The 27,794-nt window shown below is 44.7% G+C and overlaps 1 protein-coding gene across 1 annotated transcript in view; it reads left to right on the top strand.

Annotated features, from left to right (window-relative positions):
- Positions 1-27,794, top strand: part of ARHGAP31 (Rho GTPase activating protein 31) — a 230,986-nt gene that overhangs the window by 124,090 nt on the left and 79,102 nt on the right. The window contains exons 2-3 of the mRNA XM_069760572.1: positions 2,871-2,973; positions 4,715-4,859. Coding sequence (XP_069616673.1) covers positions 2,871-2,973; positions 4,715-4,859 — 248 coding nt within the window. The remainder of the gene's footprint in view (positions 1-2,870; positions 2,974-4,714; positions 4,860-27,794) is intronic.

Here is a 27,794-nt window from a genome sequence, read left to right as displayed (position 1 = left end):
GCTGTTCTTCATAGTAGGCACCAGGAAGATGATTGGGAGATGCTTTTCATAGTAGGTACCAGGAAGATGATTGGGAGATGTTCTTGATAGTAGGTACCAGGAAGATGATTGGAAGCGGTTCTTCATAGTAGGTACCAGGAAGATGATTGGGAGATGCTCTTCACAGTAGGTACCAGGAAGATGATTGGGAAATGCTCTTCACAGTAGGTTCCAGGAAGATGATTGGGAGATGTTCTTCATAGTAGGTACCAGGAAGATGATTGGGAGATGTTCTTCATAGTAGGTACCAGGAAGATGATTGGGAGATGCTCTTCATAGTAGGTACCAGGAAGATGATTGGGAAATGCTCTTCATAGTAGGTACCAGGAAGATGATTGGGAGATGTTCTTCATAGTAGGTACCAGGAAGATGATTGGGAGATGTTCTTGATAGTAGGTACCAGGAAGATGATTGGGAGATGTTCTTCATAGTAGGCACCAGGAAGATGATTGGGAGATGTTCTTCATAGTAGGTACCAGGAAGATGATTGGAAGCGGCTCTTCATAGTAGGTACCAGGAAGATGATTGGGAGATGCTCTTCATAGTAGGTACCAGGAAGATGATTGGGAGATGTCCTTCATAGTAGGTACCAGGAAGATGATTGGGAGATGCTCTTCATAGTAGGTACCAGGAAGATGATTGGGGGATGCTCTTCATAGTAGGTACCAGGAAGATGATTGGCGGATGTTCTTCATACTAGGTACCAGGAAGATGATTGGGAGATGTTCTTCATAGTAGGTACCAGGAAGATGATTGGGAGATGTTCTTCATAGCAGATACCAGGAAGATGATTGGGAGATGTTCTTCATAGTAGGTACCAGAAAGATGAATGGAAGCAGTTCTCCATAGTAGGTACCAGGAAGATGATTGGGAGCGGTTCTTCATAGTAGGTACCAGGAAGATGAATGGAATATGTTCTTCATAATTGGCACCAGAAAGATATTTTGGAAATGTTCTTTGTGGTTGGTGCCAGGAAGATGATTGAGAGATGTTCTTCATAGTTGAGTTATGAAAGTTTCCCGATTTAGGTGGTATAAGACTATAATAGGGAGATGTTCTTCGTAGTAGGTACCAGGAAAATGGTTTGTAGATGTTCTTGAAAACAATCTCAAAATTGTTCCAGCTCCTTCAGATAAAATCCAAGATTTATTTAATCAGTCCATATTAAAAAAATAGTTTTGTATAGCTCCTAAACATAACTGTTTAATGAGAAGTTAAAGGGGATGCGTTTCGATCCTAACAAAACGATCTTTATCTGAGCCTTTTGGGCTACTGCTACAGTTGATGGTGAGCTGACTTTCCCTTTTTGTTTCCTTTATTCTCAAGGTTGAAGATGTTCTTACATGATTGGTGCCAGAAAGATGATTGGGAATTAAATGTTCTTAATAGTTGTGTTATGATGAAAGTTTCCAGGTTTAGGTGGTACAGGAAGATAATTGGGAGAAATTTTTCATAGTAGATACCAGGACGATGGTTGGGAGATGTTCTTCTTGGTAGGGTTCTTAGTTTCCGTAAAGGGAACTCTATGTTCTTGCATATTTTTCTATTGCAGAGAAACCTGAGCGCCCATATTTGTGGCAAACACTTGAAGAAAGTCCTCTTCTATTTTATCATGACCCCAAACATAAACAAAGAGCTATAAACTGTTTGGACAAATTTGCAAACAGGGTTACACTGAAACAATGAGTTCCCGACCCTGAAAATGAGAAGCCGTCATAATTCCCAATGACCATGGTCTAATTTCTAGTTGGAAGCCAATCCCAAATAATGGAAGCTGTGATAGATAGAGGGAGGTAAATTTTATCAACTCTAGGAACGGCAAATGGTTCTGTCTATGTGGCCAGTTTCTGGCCATACGGTGAATCCATCCCAGAAGAATCAAGGCTGTCCACAGGAAGGACAAGGAATCATTTTCTGTCTCCTGAAGACTGATTAATTATTAGACTGAGAATCCTGAGCCCTTGTTCCTCCAGTCATGACCACCAGGGTGAGAGGACGTTTGCATCGAATTTTTGGTGATCATGCATTTGGTAATGGAGGTAGTGGAGCTTTTTTGGGAAAACCAAAATAAAACATGTTTTTTGGATTTTGGGAAAAAAAGCGTAGCAAACCCAAAAGAACACACAAATTGCAAATATTATCTTTGTCAGATTTGATTTGAACCTGGGACCTTAATGTGTTAAGGAGGCTGGAAAATGAGGAGGAACGGGAAAGGGAGGCATGATCACAGAGGAGGATGATGGAGGAGTATTCGGCCCCATTCCAAGAATGTGGTAGCGCGGCCTCTCAGGTGTTTAGAACAAGTGGTAATGAAAACTGATAACATAAGTATCTGCTGACATATGGAGTAAATACGGTGTCATCCGAGACTAACGGGCCCGGAGCGCCCACTGCAACCAGTCACTGACTCTCTACCGCTCATGTCGGGTGTTATCACGCTGTGTGTTATATCCTTCACTAGTGTTTAATCCCTGGGACTCATTGTGTAACTCCCATTAACGTCCACGATTTAGATTTAAAGGGATTGTTCTACTTTTAAGTTGCAAAAGTTCTGTAACTTTGTAATGTACTTTTGAGTTCCAATACCTCACGATTTATCAATAGATCTGATAAATTGTCGTGTCTGCAGTCCTATGTAAGATTATTGATGGAACGCCGAGTGGCGCCACACAACAAACCCTGCTCTGCTGTATCTACGCATCCACCCGTAGCCATCGTGTTGATGATTCTGATGACTTGCTTGCATGTATTTTAATCTCAGATTGTGACCTATGAAAGTGACCATTTTATCCCCCAGTGACGTCATCCCTTCTTATGTCTTCCTCTCTTAGTTCCCCTTGTGTTGAAAAGCTGCGCAGAGTTTATCGAAGAGCACGGGGTCGTGGATGGTATCTACCGCCTATCGGGAGTCACATCGAATATACAGAAACTAAGGTAACTTCTGCCTTCCTATTTACAAACATCCATTCTTTTTAATGACAAGGAACATAAGGGAACAATTTACTAAAAAGATGGCGCTGTTGCATTGGTATCTATGGCAGAACTGGTCCTTCCGCAAAGTGGCGAAAGGTGGTATTGCAACTGGTAAATACAACTCCATGAAAATCTATAAACGAGGGGCATTGACATAGCAAAACCTACGCCTTAAAGTCCAGATTATCAGATTAAACTCTTGTTAATCCAGCATGAGATGATTATCAAGGTGTGGGACCATTATCAAAGTCCCAATGCATATGTAATAACTTTGGAAAAACACTTTAAGGTGTTAACAAGCCAATCAGAATACAGCAGGGCACATAATAGGGGTCATTAAAACTATCTGTTGCCCATATGAACCAGTCACAGTGCAACTTTTATTTTACCCACCTTTTGCATTTTTTTATTTTGGCGCTTTTGTTTTTTTTCCCTCCTCTTCTTCCAGGAGTAATATCTTTTTAAATTTTCCATCCGCACAGCCATTTGAGGGCTTGTTTTCTGCAGGGCGAGTTGTAGCTTTGAATGATACAATGAATTGAAAAATGGGGAGAAAAAAAAATCCAAGTGGGGTAAAATGCTTAAAATAAAAATGTAATTCCGCCATTGTTTTTTTGGGTTTTGTTTCTATTGCGTTCATTTTTTCGGTAAAAATGACTTGGCAACGTGACTCTCTAATTCAGTACGATTGCGGTGATACCAAACCAAGGTTTTTTGATTGCTACATTGGTGAAAGAAACTAAATAAAAATTTGTTAAAAAAAAATAAAAAATTAGTTTTAGTTTATTTCTGAGACCCTTTTTTTTTTTTGCCGCCGATGCCGCTGAGTGTAGGATTGTTGTTATGTAGCGAGCTGTTGTTTTTCTTGATATGGTTTTGAAATGTTTTAAGTGCTTTTTTGTTGCATTTTTATGATTCTGGCATTTTGATTTCTTTTTGTCTTTTGTGTGTCGATCTTAACTTAACTAATTCTATACTTTGATACTTGGGACTTTTACGGACGCGGCGAGACCAAATATATTTGTTTATTTATTTTCTTTATTTTCGCTCTAAGAAAAGGAAAGGAAGGGCAGGGTAACAACTCTTCCATATTTTTTACTTTTATTTATTTTTTTACTTTTCTATATTTTTTTACTTTTATTTATTTTTTACTTTTCTATATTTTTTTTACTTTTATTTATTTTTTATAACTTTTTTTTTTTTAGTTTCTGTAAGTGACAGGAACCCGCGATCGGCTGACAAAAAAAAAACCTGCAGTTTGCTGATGGTTTCCAGGCAGCAACAGATACTTTTATTATTATCTGTACGATATTTTATAAAAGAAAATAAACTAATGACAAAAAAAAGATATCACCGCGATGCCAGCGACTACAGAACCAGCACTAATCACATCATTAATGAGCCTCCAGTATTATCGGGGTCGGTACTAATCATGTACCATAGCGGATAAGATGTAGGTCAGTCTTCCGCTAATAATAATTGGGTGCGCTCACACAGGACCATCTGCCGGCCCGGTGCCCCGCCGGCCCTGTTTGTCTTCTAATTATCGGATATTAATAACTGCTAATTATCCAGGAGAAGAAATCCTGGAAAATGACCTAAATGTGAATTATTGCTCCAGTTATATCCGCGGCACTACAGTCCCCATCGTGTGAGAGTTGTAGTACTTGTTGGTCTCAGCCGGTGCCGTCTTCTTTTTCAGGCAGGAGTTTGTCTCTGACCAATGCCCGGACCTGACCAGAGAAGTTTACCTCCAGGACATTCACTGTGTGGGGTCGTTGTGCAAGTTGTACTTCCGGGAGCTTCCCAACCCGCTCCTCACCTACCAGCTGTACACCAAGTTCACGGTAAGCCTCTGTCTGCTCTGCTGACGTCTGTGTGTCCGGAGAGGGCCCGTCTGAGAAATCGGACATTACCCCCGTCCTGAGCCCGGGCCGAGACTCATCTCTAGTAGTTCTAGTTTCTGAATTTTGATTCAACAGAAAAATTAAATCAAAATATTTCCCGGGCCTGCTGAAAAGGTTCCTTAACATAATATTTTGTTGCACGACTTTTGGATCGATCACTGCAAACAAATGATACACATACACGTCTTGGCGAGAATTCTGCCCCCATCCACAGATATTTTGGTTCCTCATGAGCAAATGTCATCTTGTGTCTCTGGTGCGGAGGCTTCTTCTCCAGACTGCAGGTCTCTGCTCCATCCACAGATGTTCAGTACGATTCCGATCAGGGCTCACAGAAGCTTATTCAGAAGAGTTCGATGTTTTGCTCTGAGCCGTTCTTGGATGTTTTTCGCTATTTTGGGTCATTATCCTGTTGGATGACCCATTACCTGCGGCTTGGACCGAGCTTTCTGACACCACCGGAGAGTGGCGGGCAGTTTGGTGGTTATTACAGGGAGTGTCCTCTTTTCAGGTTTATATTAGGGAGTTGGCGCTACTATGTTTAGATCATGTTGGCATCTGGTCCGTGCCCATGGCAGGACACCTCCACCATGCAACTATTAAACATCACACCCAGTTTTACTAGTATTCCCGATGGTCTCCGAGGAGCTGGGTTGTTCAAAATACTACCTACCCCTTTAACTGACATCTGAAATGTTCTGATTTCCAGAGGTTAGTGAGCTTCTCAGTACAGATCCAGTTCAGTGCTGTGGGTCTATTTGCTCAGACCATTGATCCTGTTGCATAGAGGCTTCTCCGCTGGCTGTATATATAAGTATATATATAGTGTACAGAAAACAAGGGCTCTATGTTTGTTCGTCCCTCATATTTCCTTGCAGCTGTTTCACGATCCATATTTATAGCTCTGGTATTTAAAGCCACATTTCACGCTGAGACCCCCACTCCGCCTCTTCTCTTTTATGTAAAGATTCTTCGAAAATACCATAGACTTCCGCCATAAACTCACATTTCCCGGTAATGGAGAAGAAGCTATATATACTGTGTGTGTCTATATATATATATATATATATATATATATATATATATATATATATATATATATATATATATATCTATTATATATATATATATCTATTATATAATTGTCTAAGGGTCACTTCCGTCTGTCTGTCCTTCTGTCACGGATATTCATTGCTCGCGGCCTCTGTCTGTCATGGAAATCCAAGTCGCTGATTGGTCGCGGCAAAACAGCCACGACCAATCAGCGACGGCCACAGTCCGGAAGAAAATGGCCGCTCCTTCCTCCCCGCAGTCAGTGCCTGCTCCGTACTCCCCTCCAGTCAGCGCTCACACAGGGTTAATGGCAGGGTTGACCGCGGTGTAACGCACTCGGTTACCGCTGCTATTAACCCTGTGTGACCAACTTTTTACTATTCATGCGGCCTATGCAGCATGAATAGTAAAAAGATCTAATGTTAAAAATAATTAAAAAAAATAAAAAATAGTTATATACTCATCGTCCGTCGGCCCCCCGGATCCAAGTGGTTACCGACGCTCCTCGCGACGCCCCGTTGACAGCTCCACGCATTGCGGTCTCGCGAGATGATGACGTGCAGTCTCGCGAGACTGCTACGTCATCTCGTGAGACCGCAATGCACTCTTCAGACTGGAGCGCACGAGGAACGTCGGTAACGGCTTCGATCCGGGGGCCGACGGAGGGTGAGTATATAACTATTTTTTATTTTAATTCTTTTTTTTAACGGGGATATGGTGCCCACATTGCTATAGACCGTGGGCTGCGCAATATACTACATGGGCTGCGCAATATACTACGTGGGCTGCGCAATATACTATGTGGGCTGTGCAATATACTACATGGCTGCGCAATATACAACGTGAGCTGTGCAATATACAACGTGGGCTGCGCAATGTACTACGTGGGATGGGCAATACACTATGTGGGCTGGGCAATATACAACGTGTACTGCGTGGGCTGCGCAATATACTACATGGGCTGCGCAATATACTATGTGGCTGGGCAATATACTACATGGGCTGCGCAATATACTACGTGGCTGGGCAATATACTACGTGGCTGGGCAATATACTACGTGGCTGGGCAATATACAACGTGGGCTGTGCAATATACTACGTGGCTGAGCAATATACTACGTGGCTGGGCAATATACAACGTGGGCTGCACAATATACAACGTGGGCTGTGCAATATACAACGTGGGCTGTGCAATATACAACGTGGGCTGTGCAATATACAACGTGGGCTGCGTAATGTACTACGTGGGCTGTGCTATATACAACGTGGGCTGTGCAATATACAACGTGGGCTGTGCAATATACAACGTGGGCTGCACAATATACAACGTGGGCTGTGCAATATACAACGTGGGCTGTGCAATATACAACGTGGGCTGTGCAATATACAACGTGGGCTGCGCAATGTACTACGTGGGCTGGGCAATACACTACGTGGGCTGCGCAATATACAACGTGTACTGCGTGGGCTGCGCAATGTACTGCGTGGGCTGTGCTATACACTACGCATACATATTCTAGAATACCCGATGCGTTAGAATTGGGCCACCATCTAGTGTATGTGTATATGTGTGTATGTATGTATATATATATATATATATATATATATATATTGTATTCTCATATACAGCACCATGGAATCAATGGTGCTGTATAAATAAATAATAATAATATTAATAATATTGTATCAATTTATTGTTCTCTTCTCAAACAATTACATTTAAAGGGGCGTTCCACATTAACCTATAGTCTGGCATAGACAAGTGTGTAATGATGACACTGTCACATTGGTGGCGTCTTCCATAGTGCCTCCTTGTGGTGCTAGTTAATACCACCGCACCATTTACCATGTGGGGCAGGGGAATTTGGTTCTTTGGCTACTTTTCCTAAGCCTAGTATGTAGGAAACATGGTCTTGGCCCCATCTTCCCAGGGGCCCTGCTCTGATAGCCGTAAACCATCCATATACTTTCTCCCATGCACGAGGTTCCGTCCATCAGTCACATACGAGCCGGGTTATTCATCCACATTGGGCTGTGTAAATGTTACAGACTGGAGCGTATCTGTGACACAACGGGGCAGATCCATCCCCACCAGTGTTTATGCTCCACATTCAGAACATTCCTGGTTTCTCCCTTTTCCATCTTGCCCTGAAGTCTTTGCCAGCTTGGCACGCCACCGTATATGTCTGTCTCTGGTTACACGGTCCAAGACACACTCATAAATAATCTGCCCATTACTGATTAACGACCCCGCAGCCTTCATTATAGAGGAAACATAACTAATATATTCACACACAGCAGTCAGAATGTTACATCCTACATACACAACACACACTACATACATACACAGCGTACATACAACATACACACAAAATACACACAGAGAGTACATACACAATAAACACTACATACATACACAGCGCACACACACACAGAACACACAAAATACATACACAGCGTACATACAACATACACACAATACACACTAAATACACACAGCGTACATACACAATACACACTAAATACATACACAGCATGCATACACCACACACACTATATACAAACACAACACAGTGTACATACACTACATACATATACAGCGTATATACACCACACTCTATATACATACACAACACACACTAAATACATACACAGCCCACACACACAGAACACACAAAATACATGCACAACGTACATACACAATACACACTAAATACACACAACGTACATACACAATACACACTAAATACACACAGCGTACATACACAATACACACTAAATACATACACAGCGCACACACACACAGAACACACAAAATACATACACAGCGTACATACAACATACACACAATACACACTAAGTACACACAGCGTACATACACAATACACACTAAATACATACACAGCATGCATACACCACGCACACTATATACAAACACAACACAGTGTACATACACTACATACATATACAGCGTATATACACCACACTCTATATACATACACAACACACACTAAATACATACACAGCCCACACACACAGAACACACAAAATACATACACAACGTACATACACAATACACACTAAATACATACACAGCATGCATACACCACGCATACTATATACAAACACTACACAGTGTACATACACTACATACATATACAGCGTATATACACCACACTCTAAATATATGCACAGAGTACATACACCACACACACTAAATACAAACACAACAGTGTACATACACAATACACACTAAATACATAAGCATAGTACATACACAATACACACCTATTACATACACGTATGTATTGTGTATGTATTTACAGTGTGCAACGTGTATGTAATAGGTGTGTATTGTGTATGTACTATGCTTATGTATTTAGTGTGTATTGTGTATGTACACTGTTGTGTTTGTATTTAGTGTGTGTGGTGTATGTACTCTGTGCATATATTTAGAGTGTGGTGTATATACGCTGTATATGTATGTAGTGTATGTACACTGTGTTGTGTTTGTATATAGTATGCGTGGTGTATGCATGCTGTGTATGTATTTAGTGTGTATTGTGTATGTACGTTGTGTATGTATTTTGTGTGTTCTGTGTGTGTGGGCTGTGTATGTATTTAGAATGTGGTGTATATACGCTGTATATGTATGTAGTGTGTGTACACTGTGTTGTGTTTGTATGCAGTGTGTATTGTGTATGTATTTACAGTGTGTAACAACACACCAAAAACACTCACAGTAACGCTAAATGTATACACATTACACACTAATTACGTACACATAGTACATGCACAATAAACACTACATACATGTAAAATACATATGCGTTGTACATACACATTATACACAGTGAATACATACACAGGGTACATACACAATACACACAGCCCACACTCACTACAAACATAATACACACTGAAAATAGACCAATAAAGAAAAAAAAAAGGTATGCTAGCACAAGGACCACCAAAAGATACATTGAAAAAATATATTTATTGACAGAACAAACCAAAGCAAAAAGCATTAAATTAGAGCAATCCTGTCCTGAATCTGTGCCCATTGGAAAGTGCTTGTAGCCGGGGCCTGCAGAGTGCCCTTGTTTGCGCCATCTTTGTGCTCCCATGAAGCTCCTCCACAGGCTGCTCTTTATACGAGATGATCATTTCTCCAAGATACTACGATACTGTGGGATCGCAGTGTCTTTATGTATGTAGTTATCCAACCATCACAGGTCCTGCAAGAGGACTAAAGAAGTTCCGAATTTTTTTTTAAATCGTTAACTTTTACAAATATCTAACCAAATTTGTTATCGTGGTAATCTTACTGTCCGGAAGAATCGTGCTGCCAAGTCGTTCCTACCGCACAATTAACCCCATAAAAACAAAAGCCAAAAAAATGTTTTTTTATATATATATTTAGATTTTTTTTTCCCCCTTTTTTATTTCAGCACAATAAGTGTTAAAGTGAACGCTGTCATTCACAACTACAAAAAGTCTAATAAAAATAAATAAAAAAAACTTCATCCAACAATTGGGGACCGAAAAAAGAATGGCAGGACAAATCGAATGCACAAAAATGAAAATTTTCCTGGTCGTGAAGGGGTTAAAGGGAGGCTGTTACACAATGTATCGTGTTTGTTACTTTGTTTATTCCTGTGGATACATGATACGGATTCTTACAGTGGAATTATTTGCGGATTTCCTCGTTGGTTCAGTTCTGGCAGGCGAGCGTGAACCCCACGTCGGCGTCCCGCCATGAGACGTGGCCCCGACCCCCCCGAGCGTGGACTCTTGGCAGCGCAGCACGTTATTATGTCTCACTCTAAACCTTCGTTGCGGCCTCTCGAGACGTTTCGTTTCTCCAGAAAACTTGAGAATCTTCCGAGTATTTCTGAAAACAATTGTCCTGATTTTCTAATACCAGAAAAATAAACACACGGTAAACGCCTCTGGCCTCGATCCCCGACTGCCGAGGGAGTGCGGCGAGCGCAAATCTACAATTAAAGGGGAAATTACAAAACCAGTCGGGAAAGGTCCACTGTAGCGTAAAAAGGATCATAATAAAGTTTCACTTAAAGGGATTGTCCACTTCTTTAAAACACATTCCCCAAAAAAATACCAAAACAAATCTCAGCTACCGGATCATCTCCACCCCTCTGTATTCCGCACTCTTCTCCCCCAGACTCAGTGGTGGCCCACTGGCACGCCAGTCCGGCACGGTGACTATCGCCTTCTTGGTATCAACCTTTGTTCCTTTCCACCATTCAGCTCTGTTCTTGACTTTTCAGAATAAGCTGCCGTGTTTGCTCATGAGGGATAATGCTTTTTTTGACTTGTGGAGGACATTATACAGGGGTACTGAGAACTGTAGCTGTGAATCCATCTTTAGGGTGAGCTAAAACACTTACTAGAAAGCGCCAGGACAATATCTTATTCACTATGCTCCTCCTTTTCTTCATAGACTTCCACAAGCAGCTTTATGCTGATCCCTTAGTGAGAAGCATTTGGTAGTGAGCCAGCGATTTTCTAAGAACGTGAGATGCAAACGGGGAGCAACACAAAATGTTTGATACCAGCAGAAAGTGCCTAAGCGCATAATCTACAGGGCTAAGGGTGACACCAGTCTCATATCCTTATATTTATTCCGCTTGCCTGTATTTCTTGGACTTTTTCGATCCGTATGTAGCATGTCCATAAGACCAGTAAGACGCTCATTTTCAACCATTTTTTGCACTTTTTGACATTTGGGCTTCTGAGGTCGTTCCTGTGATCTCACTATTGGTCATTATATAATAAATATTCGCGAATGAAAGCGATAATGTTTTCATTCTCTGACAGCAAGCAGAGATCTTGATAATGAGTGTAACCCAAGCTGAAAATATATAACGATGACATGTTAGACCAACGTTATTGTGCTGTTGTAATCAGGTAACCTGCATGATAGCAATGCCCCTTACTCTGGGGGTGGGAGGAAGCTACACGCGAAACGCGCGTTGGGGTGCTGGGCATTGTGGTTTACAAAAATGTAAGTGGTTAATTATCTTCTTTACTGTATTACGTGGCGGTATTAGCCTGAAATAAACTAGGACAGACCCTGTAGAACAGCTTTAAATCTGCATTAAAGGGGTAGATTTTTCTTACAGAAGTAACAAACGTTTCCTCGGCAGTGGCCGCTGCGAGGAAAATGTAATATTACATGGAACTCATAGGAATCCATATGGAAAGAAAGATTCCTAAAAGGAGGGGGATCCATAGGAGTCCATAAGAGAAGAATGATCCATATGGCAAGGGGATCCTATATGGGGATGGGAATCCATATGGGGAATCCATATAGGGAGGGAGATCCATATGGAGAAAGGGATGCATATGGCAAGGGGGATCCTATATGGGGGGATCCATATTGGAGGAATCCATATAAGGACGGAGATACAGAGCACAGGGGGATTCATTTGGAGAAGAGAATCCACATGGGAAAGGGGATCGCTTATGGGAAGGAGAAACCTATCTGGGAGTGGAATCCATATGGGGAGCAAGATCCATATGCTAAGAGGGTCCATTTAGGGAGGTAGTTCCATTTGGGGACGGGGATCAATTTGGGGAGAGGGATTCATGTGGAGAGGGGAATCTCTATGGGGAAGGGGATCTATATGGGGGAGTGAATCCATATGGGATAGGATCTGTTTGGGGAGGATTCATATGAAAAATGGGGATCCATATGGAAAGAAGATGAATCCATATGGGGAGGGGATCTATATGGAGACAGGGGTCCTATATAGGAAAGGGATCCATATGGGGAGAGGAATCCATATGAGGGAGCATCCATATGAGTACAGTGGACCCATATGGGCAGAAGAATCCATATAGGGAGGGGGATCCATATAGTGATGAGAATCCATTTGGGGAGGAGGATCCATATGGGTACGGGAGGATCGATATGGGGAGGGGGATCCATATAGAGGAGAGGAATCCATATGAGGGAGGATCCATATGAGTACGGTGGATCCATATGGGAAGAAAAATCCATATAGTCAGAGGGATCCATATGGGGATGAGGATCCATTTGGGGAGGATCAATATGGGTACGGGAGGATCCATATGGGGAGGGGGATCCATATAGAGGAGAGGGATCCATATGAGGGAGGATCCATATGAGTACGGTGGATCCATATGGGAAGAAGAATCCATATAGTGAGGGGGATCCATTTGGGGAGGAGGATCCATTTGGGGAGGAGGATCCATATGGGTACAGGAGGATCCATATGGGGAGGGGGATCCATATAGAGGAGAGGAATCCATATGAGGGAGGATCCATATGAGTACGGTGGATCCATATGGGAAGAAGAATCCATACAGTGAGGAGGATCCATGTGGGGATGAGGATCCATTTGGGGAGGAGGATCCATAAGGGTACGGGGGATCCATATGGTGAGGAGGATCCATATGGGTATGGGGGATCCATATGGGTATGGGGGATCCATATGGTGAGGAGGAATCCATATAGCAAGGGGGGTCCATATACATTAGCAGAAGAACAGCCTAGAACTGCTACTATGTAGAAACGTTACTGTAACAGTGAGGACAATAAACCTGAGATCCGTCGCTACTTCATGGACTCTTCTGAGGTTTTCAAGACGTTTTCCTTTTATATCTGAGATAAGAAGTCTCTGGTATTTTCCATCACGCTCTGTATCCAGTATTGAGTGCCGCTCGTCTAATCCATGAGGAATCAAATCAAGAAGAAAGAAGAAAAAGAGTAAGACGGCGCCTGATAGATCTTCTGCTCGCTAACACGCTTACTATGCCAAACTTAAAGGTCAGACGCGTCAGACTTCACAGAATCCCGCAGATAAAAGCGGAAAAAAAGCCGGAGTGAATTTATGACGGTATCTGCGACTGACCTGACAGAACCTCGGCTTTTATGTTGTCGAATGAAACATTTATTTTTGCTTAAAAAAATAAAAAATATGTGAACCACAGCACAAACTGCGACGACAGGATACATCGCCGTGATGGAGAATAAAACTCCCATTTGCAGAGCAATCTAATCAGGTCAGGCTTTAATGGAGAGGCAATGGAGATAAAGGAGCAAACGCGTTTTATAGACTAAATGAAAAAAAGTTATTAACTTCAAAAAAACAAAGCTTCCAGAACAGAAACATGTCAGCAAATGTGTCTCATAGCTGTGGCTGCGTACTGTTATACTGCGGGAGGTAGTAATCTAGTGACTTTACTGGCACTTGTTTATTATCAATTTTATAGGGGCTACCCAGAATTTTATTGTTACATATGGCATCTCCGGGGAAGGGGCATTCACCCTCCGCCCCCTCACACAGAATATCCTAGGACATCCTGGGACAAAGAGCTTACACTCCTTGAAGTAGAGTTACATAGTTGACATATGGGGTAAAAGACATTAGTAATAGCTAAGAAGTGACAAAACTTGCCAGTACTTTGAGACACCGTTCACTGTGGGTTCTGTCCGTTTTCTTGGAGTACCACCCTCTGCTAAGCTCTGAGCCATTGCTGTGTGACATCAGGGTTAGTAAGTTTCGTTGGTCTGTCTTTGTTTTGTCCCTTTTGTAAAATCTTATGCACGGTATATGTTTTATAAACACTGCCTATCTTTATGGATTAGATATAAAATGTAATAGATCTGTTCCTTTTGTTCTGTTCGCCGCACACCAAAGCCATAAGCTACCTGTCAGGTGTCCAATCGACCTGTAAACAGTAGGTGGTGGCAGCTAATAATTTTTCTTGGGTTATTTTTATTCGATATATTCCATTCATTGGAATCTGTTGTATATATAGTTAGTTTCCTAATAACTGGCCTAGTAGTGGAAACAGCCAAGGCTTCCTTCGTTAATTGTGTGATTGTCCTGACAGAGGGCTGTTCGTGACAAAAGGGTAACAGGGTGGTTCAGCGTGATCTCCCCCAGTTGTAATCAATAACAGTTTTCATTGTTTGGAGTTTGCGCAAGATGTTGGCCCCCACCATTTAGCACAATGAAGGTGCCCTACACATATTGTTATGCACACGTGGTAATAAACACGGGGGTGAAGGATTTAGATAAGAAAAACAGGAGAAACCTCACCCGGTTCCAGTACAGACTAAAGTATCCAGAAACGCAGATCATAGCATTTCCAGCGCAACCTTGAGAGTAAAACTAGAGAAGACAACTTGAATCTGGCTCCCTCTGAGGCCGTCAAGTGTACCTCCTAAGGAATCGATGAGGAGTGCAGCGCCAGAAAGAAACCAAAGCAGTACAGTTATCTAGCCTAGATACTCAGCAGTAGGACTAGTACTCCCAGCAGGATCCACTAAAGACTATCGCAAGCAGAGAAGACCAGCAAGGGGAAGGTTTAAATGGTAGCACCTGCAATGAGATAGGACAGTCTAGTCAACAAATGAAAAATGCCTGCTGACCGAAAGGACTGGACAAAGGCAAAATGTAATCAGCGTCCGGACAGCGACAGAACCTGCTGTGGCTCAGCGGACAGAGATGCCGACAATAGAGCACACGACCGCCAGATTGACTCTCGAGGCATGACAAGTAGAATACATACAGTACAAACCAAAAGTTTGGACACACCTTCTCATTTAAAGATTTTTCAACAGGACAATGACCTCAAACACACCTCCAGGCTGTGTAAGGGCTATTTGATCAAGAAGGAGAGTGATGGGGTGCTAGGCCAGATGACCTGGCCTCCACAGTCACCAGACCTGAACCCAATCGAAATGGTTTGGGGTGAGCTGGACCGCAGAGTGAAGGCAAAAGGGCCAACAAGTGCTAAGCATCTCTGGGAACTCCTTCAAGATTGTTGGAAGACCATTCCCGGTGACTACCTCTTGAAGCTCATCAAGAGAATGCCAAGAGTGTGCAAAGCAGTCATCAAAGCAAAAGGTGGCTACTTTGAAGAACCTAGAATATAAGACATACTTTCAGTTGTTTCACACTTTTTTTTAAGTATATAATTCCACATGTGTTATTTCATAGTTTTGATGCCTTCAGTGTGAATGTACAATTTTCATAGTCATGAAAATACAGAAAAATATTTAAATGAGAAGGTGTGTACAAATTTTTGGTCTGTACTGTATATCAAAGAGGGGCTACAGGATTGGTTTGGTGTTGAGACTCCAATAGCTATGTATCTGGTTTCAGCCTTGTAAACTTTGGCATATCTGTCTATGGGCACCGTGAGGAATTAGTAAAATCTAGGGACTCCGAAGCTCTTCCATCATCTAGAAATTCACACTGGATCGTGTTCTTCAAGGTAATTCTAGCCAAGACAAGTGGAAGATTTAGACATTTTTGAGGATCTTAGTAGGCACCATGCATGCTCTATTGGGACCTAAAAGTAAGCTGGACTTAGCCACATTTGGTTTGCCTGGAAATAAAGATCATCGAAAGAATTCTACTAAAAAAATGGTGATGACCAACGCTCCTTTGATGAACTACAACAGATTCGAAGGCTCATTGGGCTTGTAAGCCACAAATTGATCTGGGGCAACCTTATCTACGCTTCATGAAGGAGTAGACTGGGGCCAAGTCAGTGGAGCTGGCCCTGGCACATTGGCATTGCCTGGTATCCTATCTACATCCTACTAGACCCATGACAATAGCTACCTGCCTGGAAACAAAGTTCATCGAAAGTCCATTTCTACGGAAAAAAAATGATGTCCACCTCTCCTTTGATTAACTTTGACAGATTTTCGGGCTCATTGAGCTTGGAAGCCACAAAGAGATCTGAGGCAACCTTATTTATTCTTGACGGTGGAGTAGGCAGGGACCAACTCGGACTGTTACCCATATACTCTATGTCTGGAGCTGACCTTGGCCACCTTGGTATTGCTTGGTATCTAATCTTTTTCCTACTGGAAAAATGTGCACGGCCAACCCTCCTTTGATAGACTTCACAGATTCTAGAGCCCATTGGGTTTGGAAGCCACAAAGAGGTCTGAAGCTACCTTATACATGCATTATGGTGGAGTAGACAGGGGCTACTCTGTGTGTGGAGCAGACCCTGGTCACATTGACATTGCGTGGTATCAAATTTCATTCCTACTGGAGAAATGACCATGGCCAACTTTGCTTTGATAAACTGCAGCAGATTCTAGAGCCCATTGGGCATTGAAGCCTTAAACAGATCAGATCAACCTTATTCAAGCTTGACAGTAGAGTAGACTGGGGCCAACTCGGATTCTGTTACTCACATACCCTTAGCACATTGACATTACCAGGTATCAAATAGCATTTCTACTGAAGAAATGGCCATGGCCAACTCTGCTTTGGTAAATCTCGGCAGATTTTAGGGTCATTTGGGTTTGGAACCTACAAAGTGTTCTGGGGCAACCTTTTTTTCTTATTGGTGGAGTAGACAGAGGCCAAGTCAGACTGTTACCTATATACCTTGTTTAAAGCCGGTCCTGGCCACATTGGAATAATCTCGTATCAAATCTCGTTCCTACCGGAAAAAATGGCCATGGCCAACTCTCTTTGATAAACTTCAGCAGATTCTACAGTCTACTGGGCTTGGAAGACACAAAGAGAACCGATGAAACCTAATCTATACTTGATGGTGGAATTGACAGGGATCAAGCCAGACAGTTACCCACATACTCTATGTTGGGAACTGGCACAGGGCACATTGGCATTGCCTGGTATCAAATCTTGTTTCTACAGAAGAATTGAATTTTTAAAGCCTATAAATGTTCACAAAACCATTGGGTTCAGGTTTCTATGTTTTGAATATCTTCTCGTGGGTTCCCATAATTCTCTAAAATTGAGGCGTATGTGTAGCTACCTCTTTATCACAACCTTTTGTGAGGAGGACACCATTCCAAATTTTGCTTCTAGGCACCATGATTACCCTACGGGTCCTAAATATTAAACACTGATGTCATGCTCTACTCTTTGGCACATTCCAGTTCACCATGGACAATGCCATCTTGCTCCTTTCTATGGTCAAATCAATGATGAGATCTTCTGGATTTCAGAAATACTTCTCAGGATATAGCTCCATGGACTTGCTTTATATTTTTGTTTTCCAAAGCAGACATAAAAATTGTACTGCCTACACATTTGCAGCAACATAGCTCTGCATACAATGCCAGCATGGAGGATTTATAAATCATAAAAGTCCCTTTAGTCTCCTTCAATAGAAAGAGTTCTGTGTGCCTCACGATTTTCCACACTCGAGAGAATAGTCAATGTCACCGATCACTCAGGATCCTTGAGGTGTAGTATGCGGGGGTTCAGCTACTGAGAGGGTCAATGATTTTCCAGATTATGATATGAAGGTTTTGTTATGCAGGTCTATTGTTTTTTATTATTTCTGTGGAGAGAAGATGCCATGAATGGCCTTGGATGAATCGCTATAATTATGCATATCGCCAACAGTAGGCTTCAAGGATGAAAAAATGAAGGCCGCCCGCCAATATTGATAGATAGCAATAAATTAGCAGATTGTAGATAATTGCAGAAAATTTGACATAAACTTTCTTTAGATCACAAGAGGCATAGGTAGGTTGTAATGCTCCCGATGCAAGGTCCATAACATGGCCCCATCTGTCATGATACGTATTGCGACCCAATGGGGGTCGGTAAGCGTACGGCATAACAGATTCACAACAGGATGGAAAAGAGAGCAGGAAGGCCCTATCAATAGGGAAATGAAGAAATGGTCACCTCCTGCTCAAACCTTTGCCTGTCCCTGCACCCCCTAATGCCCTAAGTGGGTCCTTTCCCCCACTGCCGTCAGGAGCCTCGTCCATAGTTGTCACCTAACACTGCACTGGCTAGTGCACCAACAGTCAGCTGATGCATCAGGTGACCATTTAAAGGATGGTGGGAGTGGTCACCACCCATATCAGCTGACCCAGCAGCACTACAGTTACAGCAGATTGCCACCGGGGGGAAAAACTGACATTAACCCCCAATGGTCCTGAAAGGATAAAAGTTACTTTTAAAACAGAGTGGAACCAGAGCTGCCACGAATCCAAAAATGGATTGTTACACTAACTTTGTCAGAGGAGACCTTCGGGCACCCTTTGGTATCGGTCCTTGGATGTGACTTCTCCCTCCGCATCCTCTTTAGCTATGTTATCCTTGCCAATCTCCGAAAAGAGTTGAATCGTGTATTGTCGAAACCTCGGGGAAAGGATCTTTTCCAAAAGTCTTCTAGTGCCCGACACCAAGGAGCTCCATGATCAGACCGGCATCTAATCAGACATTTATAGGGAATGAACCAAGGCATGACTGGGACTTTGGCTAATGGAAGGGGTGTGATTTTGGGGAAAATTGTTATCATAAGAGGCAACAATTTAGTTTGCCGTCCCGAATCTTTATTTAGATACCCTGGCCAAGTGAGTGTGGCTTGTTAGTGCCTCCTCTGGAGCTCACCTTGCCCAGCTACATCTGGATTCACTCTGAGGACCATTCCTCATCGGAGACTCATAAATGTGCCATCAGACTACGCTGGATTTCTTTGTAGTCTGTAAACATGGAGACGCATAGGATTGCAGTGGAGCTTTGTGCACAAAATGATAGAAGGTTTTTAACCTAAACTATTTGTATTGCTTCATTTTTTTTTTATTAGAGATGCACAAGTGAACGCATCACTTTATAGGGTCATTCCCATCTTCATAAATGGGTACAAGCTATTTCACATTTTCCTGCTTATTCAAATTTTCAGCCGTTTTTGACAGATTAATTTTTTCTCTTTTTGTTTATAGCTCGTTGCCTTGGAAACCGACCACTGCAGCTAAACATCTGAACATGCGCAGTGTTTAAATACACGTTTCCACTGACTTTCTAAGGAATGTTTAGAAGCTGGCACGGACCGCAGTTCCCTCCTAATCCAGTCCAACTTCAACGCAATGCTTGCGTGCTATTCAGTGGCGGTGGTCGGTCTCCTTGGCAACGAGCTGTAAGTGTTAATAGCTCAAGAACAGCTGCAAATTTTGACAAGCAGCAAATTGCAAAAGTGCTCGTTTTTACAAGCTGTATCCAAAATTATCCATCTTTTAAGATAAGAAAAAAAATCCATTTAAGGAGTCATTACAGGTTCAGAACCCCAAGTACTGAGTGTGCGGCTTCACCCGTTCATGCAACAAGCAAGAATATGTTATATGTTTTATATATATTTTATATAAAATCCTAGGCACAGAGGAATATAGTACAAGTCCATAGCTGCATACGATGGTTCTGCTCAGTTTATGTTCACGGTCCATAGATTTTTTGAGAAAATGTGGTCCTCATTGGGTCTGGTATAATATTACTTCCATCCCCCAACAGGAGGTTATGCTACATACTGCAGCTGCATGAACTCCATCATTTATGGTATATAAGACTGCGACGAGGCCACGAGCATCACCTGTGCAGGGCAGGAATCCCAGCAATGTCTCCTGTGGCCGCACAAGTCAGCGGCTTTACTAAGAATCCTACAAAGGACGAGACATTGAGATTCAGAACGACGTTCAGGCGCTAATTAAAGACCGAGCTCCCCGCACAGCGTGTACATCCTCCACAAAGACCGCTCACGTGTTCCGCCTGCAGCTCGGATAATTTTCCGTCTTATCCACCACAGAAATGTATTCCTAAAATTAAAAACTGACAATAAAAAGTGAATAAAAAAAGAAAAAGAAAAAAAAAAGTAAAATAATAATAAAAAAAAGCAAAAAAAGGAAAATAATAATAACAAAACAAAATGACAAAAAGAGTAAAGTAATATTTGGAATAATATATAAAATCCTACTGATAATAAAAATACGTAAGTGCTCTATGGCAATAATTCCCTTTACATGTTTTGTAAATGTAGAACATTCAATGTCAGGGTTACACGTACGCCGAGTAGTGATGAGCGAATATACTCGTTACTCGAGATTTCCCGAGCACGCTCGGGTGTCCTCCGAATATTTTTTACTGCTCGGAGATTTAGTTTTTATTGACGCAGCTGAATGATTTACATGATTTGTTAGCCAGCATAAAGCCCCCGTCACACACAGCGAGATCGCTAGCGAGATCGCTGAGTTTTGTGACGCAACAGCGATCTCAGTAGCGATCTCGCTATGTGTGACACGTACCAGCGATCAGGCCCCTGCTGTGAGATCGCTGGTCGTGTCGGAATGGCCTGGGCCATTTTTTGATCGTTGAGGTCCCGCTGACATCGCTGAATCGGCGTGTGTGACGCCGATTCAGCGATGTCTTCGCTGGTAACCAGGGTAAACATCGGGTAACTAAGCGCAGGGCCGCGCTTAGTAACCCGATGTTTACCCTGGTTACCAGCGTAAAAAAACAAACAGTACATACTTACATTCAGCTGTCTGTCCCTTGCCGTCTGTTTGCTGCACTGACTGCTGGCCGTAAAGTGAAAGTGAAAGCACAGCACAGCGGTGAGTCACACAGCGGTGAGTCACCGCTGTGGCTGTGCTCTGCTTTCACTTTACGGCCAGCAGTCAGTGCAGCAAACAGACGGCAAGGGACAGACAGCTGAATGTAAGTATGTACTGTTTGTTTTTTTACGCTGGTAACCAGGGTAAACATCGGGTTACTAAGCGCGGCCCTGCGCTTAGTTACCCGATGTTTACCCTGGTTACCGGGGACCTCGGGATCGTTGGTCGCTGGAGAGCGGTCTGTGTGACAGCTCCCCAGCGACCAAACAGCGACGCTGCAGCGATCAACATCGTTGTCGGTATCGCTGCAGCGTCGCTAAAGTGTGACGGTACCTTAAGTACATGTGGGGGTTGCCTGGTGTGCTAATCCCCACATGTAATCAAGGAGGTTAACAGATGTAAATCATTCAGCTGCGGTGAGGAAAACTAAATCTCCGAGCACTAAAAAATACTCGGAGGACAACCGAGCGTGCTCTGGAAATCTCGAGTAACGTGTATATTCGCTCATCACTAACACCGAGTAAAATGGTGTTCAAACAATTGAGGACTTTAAAGGGAACCTGTCACCCCCCATAAATGGAAGTTGAGCTAAGCCAACCAGAATCAGGGGCTTATCTACAGCATTCTGTAATGCTGTAGATAAGCCCCCGATGTATCCTGAAAGATAAGAAAGAGAGGTTAGATTATACTCACCCAGGGGCGGTCCCGCTATGATGGGCGTCGCGGTCCGCTCCGGCGCCTCCTATCTTTATCAGATGACATCCTCTCCTTGTCTTCACGCTGCGGCTCTGGCGCAGGCGTACTTTGTTTCCCTGTTGAGGGCAGAGCAAAGTACTGCAGTGCGCAGGCGCCGGGAACGGTCAGAGAGGCCCAGCACCTGCGCACTGCAGTACTTTGCTCTGCCCTCAACAAGACAGATAAAGTACGCCTGCGCCAGAGCCGCAGCGTGAAGACAAGAAGAGGACGTCATCTGATAAAGATGGGAGGCCCCGGACCGGACCGCGACGCCCATCGTATCGGGACCGCCCCTGGGTGAGTATAATCCAACCTCTTTTTCTCATCTTTTAGGATACATCAGGGGCTTATCTACAGCATTACAGAATGCATTACAGAATGCTATAGATAAGCCCCCGATTCTGGTGGGCTTAGCTCACCTTCCATTTTGGGGTGACAGGTTCCCTTTAACAATTAGACAAACCCTTTAAGCCACACTCATTTTTGTTAAGCCCCACCCACTATAACATTTTAGCTCAATAAGGAGAGCAATGGGAGGGGGAGGACCCCCATTCTCTCCCAGTCTAGTAATTTATATACTTCATTTGTTTCTATATTACATCCAGAAAGGCCGTACTGGGGGCCCACGGCACGTAAAGGGAGGCCGCCATGACGGGGTTACGTGGGACCTGGGGAGCTGGAGCAGTTAGAAGGGATACGGTGGTAAGGGGTTAACTGGGAACTTGAGGGGTGGCTTTAGGGGCATTTTTTGAAAATAAGGGGTGGAACTAGGGGACTGTGGGGAGGGGGCACATAAAAAGGGGCACGCTCCTCACGCAGGCATCCATTTTAGGTGCCTGCGTGACAAGTGAGGAATCTCTGTCACACTTACCAGAATGGACGTTGAAGCGATCCTCCAGCGTCTCCGGACGGCAGCCAGCTCCCAGGGGACAGATTGGCTGAATGCATCCGTTAACAGCCTTCTCCAGGGGACATCGGGAGCACCATCGCAGGCACCGCAGGACGGGCGCCGGCCGCGGAGGACTAGGCCTCCGGCGCGCCTAAGCCCGGACATCATCCCCAGGGCCCGGCGCCGAAATAGGAGCCCCTCTGCGGACCCTACGGTAAGCAGCGCTGTTCCCTCCACCTCACAGCGCGGCGCCGGGAGGAATCCTCCAGTGCGGCGGGGCCTACAACGGGGGGTGGATCCTTCCTCCCCTCCTTCAGTGTCCGGGCGACGTGGGGCGGCAGGAGCAGGAGCCGGTACGGCGGCCGCCAGCATGTCCGCTGGCGCCGCTCAGCGTGGGAGGCAGCGACAGCCGAGGAGACGGGGGTCAGGTGCGGTGGCCCCTCAGCGCCGAGGATTATGCGGGCGGCAGTCGGCTGGCCCTGGCATCAGCGTGCGGCCTTCTGCAGTGCACAGCTCTGGAGTCTTCAACGCAGCAGCGCCCTCTGCTGGTGGTGGCCTGGATATTGCAAGTTCTGCGCCCTCTGCTGGTGTTGGCCGGGATTTTCCTGCAGCTGCGCCCTCTGCTGGTGATGGCCGGGATTTTCCTGGATCTGCGCCCTCTGCTGGTGATGGCCGGAACTTTCCTGGATCTGCGTCCTCTGCTGGTGGTGGCGGAAATTTTCCGGATTCCGGCAGGCGACATTCCGTCGCTTCGGTACGCAGTGACGGGGACGTATCCGTGGCAAGGAGCCGCACATCTTCCATCGGGCGGCAGGATGCTGGCTCGGCCTTTTCCCTTTCCGCAGCACCAGGGCAGTCGACGGCATCACCGAGTCGCCAGGACACGGATACGGCCGCCAGGAGTTCGGCGGGCAACATCGCGGATCAAGCCGGTCGGGATGCAGGACACCTTCGGCTGGGAGCTGGATCTTCGGCTGCTGGGCTCACAGCACCCAGGCAGCTAGGTGAGAACATTTTCCCTATCTTTAATTTGCCAGGCATAGTTTCCCCTGAAGCTAGGAATAGTGACATTACTTCGGGAGTTGCTAGCGGGGGTATGGGTTTAATCCTTAGAGGTTTAGGGGAGCTAGCGGGCTTGTGGGGGTCCGGTCTTAGCAGGGGGTCTTTGCCGTCAGCTGCTTGGTTGGGAAATACGGGGTCGTTTGAGGGGTCTAGACAGTTGTCTGAAGTTACGGGTACATCCAACAGTGCGGGTCCTGCGGCAGACACGGGGAGCTCATCAAGGGAGAAGGACGGAACAGCACCAGGGCCTGGGTCAGGAATTGATGCACCAGGTGAGGGAGCTTTGCAGGATAAGGAAAAGGAGGATGTACCGCAACTAGACGATGCGGCTAGGGGGGAGGTCTATGTCTGCTTCGAGGGCCCGTTAGGGGCACATTTAAAACAAGAGGTTAGGGAAAAAATCTGGAAAGGGGAGTACATAGAAATATTTTCTCTTTTACCCCTAGAGAGATTTAATTTGGATAGACCTAGAAGGGAGGACTCTAAAAAAGAAGATGAGGAGAAACGGAGATATAGGCTGATTCCCAGATCATTTTCAAATTGGCTGCAAGCTTTCGCTATTATGGCTAGCGTAATCGGGGAGAAGGCCCCGGAAAATTGCTCGGCATTATTTTGTTACTTAGATGCCATAGGGGAGGCTTACAGGACCTATGGGGGACAGGGTTGGTTACGCTATGACGAACAGTTTCGTCAGCGTAAGGCTTTTAGGCCAAGTATCAGGTGGGATCACAAGGACATAGCGTTGTGGATGAGAGTTATGGTCCCGTCCCGTTTAGGTCAGACTAGCCAGCCTTTTCACGGGGGCGCCGGGAGTTCAGGGCAGTCAGGACACTCAGCGGCTTTGCAGAAGGGACTGTGTTTCGCCTTCAATGATGGCATATGCAGATTCGGGAGCAAGTGTAAATATAGGCACGAGTGTTCAACCTGCGGGGGGGTGCATAGCGCTTCAAAATGTTTCAGGGGTAACAGGCAAAAAGTTGGAGATTCAGCTGACAAAAGGGGTGACTCCGGTGCAGTGGGTCGTGATGGAGGCCTTTCTAAGTAGATACCCTGATAGGTCAGCTGCAGTTTTATTGCGCGACGGTTTTAAGGAGGGTTTCAAAATCCCTTATGTTGAGCAGGATGTTAGTTTAAAAAGAAAAAATTTGAAATCGGCGTTACAATTCCCGGAGGTCGTGTCGGAGAAGTTGAATAAGGAAGTTGCTCTGGGAAGAATGGCAGGCCCGTTTGTCGCCCCTCCGATTGCAAATCTGAGGGTGTCACCTCTTGGCGTGGTCCCTAAGAAAGAACCTAATAAATTTAGGTTAATCCATCACCTGTCATTTCCGAAGGGATCTTCGGTTAATGATGGTATTGATCCCGAGTTGAGTTCGGTGTCGTACTTATCATTCGATTCAGCGATGGAGTGGGTTAGAGCATGTGGAAAGGGGGCTAAGCTGGCTAAGACCGACATCGAAGCGGCCTTTCGTTTGTTGCCAGTTCATCCTGACAGTTTGCATTTATTGGGTTGTTTTTGGGATGGCGGCTTCTTTGTTGATCGTTGTCTTCCCATGGGTTGCTCGATTTCATGTGCTTACTTTGAGGCCTTCAGCACGTTCCTAGAATGGGTGGTGAAAGATGTGTCTGGGATACGCTCATGTTCGCACTATCTGGATGACTTTCTGTTTATAGGGCCAGCGGAATCAGCAGATTGTTCGATTTTGTTGCATACAATGGAGAGTGTGACAAAAAACTTCGGGGTGCCTTTGGCGGAGGATAAAACAGTTGGTCCGGTGACAGTGTTGAGCTTCCTAGGCATTGAAATCGACACGGTAGCAATGGAATGTAGGCTACCTGCAGACAAGGTTACCGCGTTGCGCCAAGATGTGGTTAATACGATTGGTTTGAAGAAGATAAATTTGCGCAGTTTGCAATCGTTGTTAGGGAAACTGAACTTTGCATGTAGGATCATGCCGATGGGTCGGGCGTTCTGCCGCCGCCTATCCTTGGCAACAGTAGGGGTAAAGTCCCCTTTGCATTTCATCAGGATAAAGAAAGAGTTTCGGGACGATTTGAAGATGTGGGCGGATTTTCTGGACGAGTACAATGGCAGATCTCTGTGGATTCAGCCGGTGGCAGATGCTACCTCCTTGGGCATTTTGGTGCATGTCGTTGAAATGAGTGGCTTTGGTCTTTTCTTTCATGGTAGCTGGTCAGCAGCGGCTTGGCCGGAAGAATGGAAGGAGGAGGGGTTAACAAACAACCGGCTACTGTTGCATTTGTTCCCCAGGGTAGTTGCGTTGGCCCTGTGGGGTGACAAATTGAGGAATTTGAAGATTTCTTTTCATTGTGAGCATGTTGGAACGGTGACTGCGGTAAACTCGTTGTCAGCGGCTACGCCTGCAGTAGTGAAGGTCTTGCAGCACTTGGTTTTCCTGGGTCTTAAGTTTAACTTATGGATTGTATCTGAAGTTAGCTTGTCAGCGCCTGATCCAATAGTTGTTGCTCTTTCTCAATTTCAGTGGCAGCTTTTCCGGGATTTGGCACCACAGGCGGAGAGCGCGGGCCGGGATTGTCCAGTGGAGTTGTGGAACCTGCCGCGAGGGCCGTAACAGAGTTATTTACCAAATCGCTCGCGGATTCATCTTGGTCTCATTATAATCGGGCTTGGAGCTTGTGGGAATCCTGGATGTCAAGTATGGACCAGGATATGGAGGAGGAGTATGGTTTGTTGTTGTTCTTAGGTCATCATTGGGAGGCAGGTTGGTCTGTGACACGTTTGAATAAGTTTCTGGCGGGGCTAGCCTTCAACCTTAAATGGAAGGGGGGTAAGGATATAACGAAATCCTTCTTGGTTCGGCAAGTTGTTCGGGGTTGGAAGAAAGGCTGGAAGGCTTCGGACGGTCGCCGACCCGTATCTTATGAGGTGCTCTCAGCCATTGAGCGGAAGTTGCAAGAGGTGTGTTTTTCCGAATGGGAAGTGGTTCTGTTCCGTGCAGCCTTTTCTTTGGCCTTCTTTGGGGCATTTCGGTTAGGTGAGTTGGTTAGCCCGTCCGTTAGTAAAAAAGGTATTTTGTTAAGAGAAAACGTGGATGTCGAAGGGAATAAGGTGGTAGTGTTTATTAAGGCTTCCAAAACGGACGTGTATGGGAAAGGGTGCAAAGTGGTGTTGTTCAATGTTGAAGGATCCCCGGTGTGCCCGGTGGCATCCGTGAAGAAATACATGGCAAAGGGCGGGGTGTTAGACGAGCCATTCTTGGTGCACGAAAATGGGTCTTTCTTGTCCCGTTTTCAGTTTATTTCTGTTTTTAGGATATGTTTGGCGGCAGCGGGCTTACCTGCAACACAATATAGTGGTCACTCCTTCAGGATCGGGGCAGCGACTGAGGCCGCTAGGTGGGGCCTTGGTGAGGATGTGGTTCGGAGAATTGGGAGGTGGGAATCTTCAAGATTCCAGTCGTATGTTCGCCCAAACCTATTGTGAGTTAGAAGCTGTGTTAAGTTAATTGTTTGTTGCCTTTCTTTCTGTGTTGCAGGGCCTGATCCGATGCTCGTCTGGATCATGGGGCATTCGTATGTTGTATGGGCTGCGTTGCGTGCTGCGGTTCGTCCGGACGGTCGTCAGTTGGGTCTTTCTCGAGAGACAGTGACTTTACGATGGATCGGTAAAAGGGGGATGGTGTGGAAGGAATGGTTACCTGAATTTCATCGTTTTGTTAGACTGGATAGAGTGCCGGAGATCGTGGTGATACATTTAGGGGGG

Source organism: Ranitomeya imitator, chromosome 3, assembly GCF_032444005.1.
Source record: "Ranitomeya imitator isolate aRanImi1 chromosome 3, aRanImi1.pri, whole genome shotgun sequence".
Classification (NCBI taxonomy): Eukaryota; Metazoa; Chordata; class Amphibia; order Anura; family Dendrobatidae; genus Ranitomeya; species Ranitomeya imitator.
The sequence above is the reverse complement of the archived record's forward strand: the minus strand, read 5'-3'. Positions and strand labels throughout refer to the sequence as shown.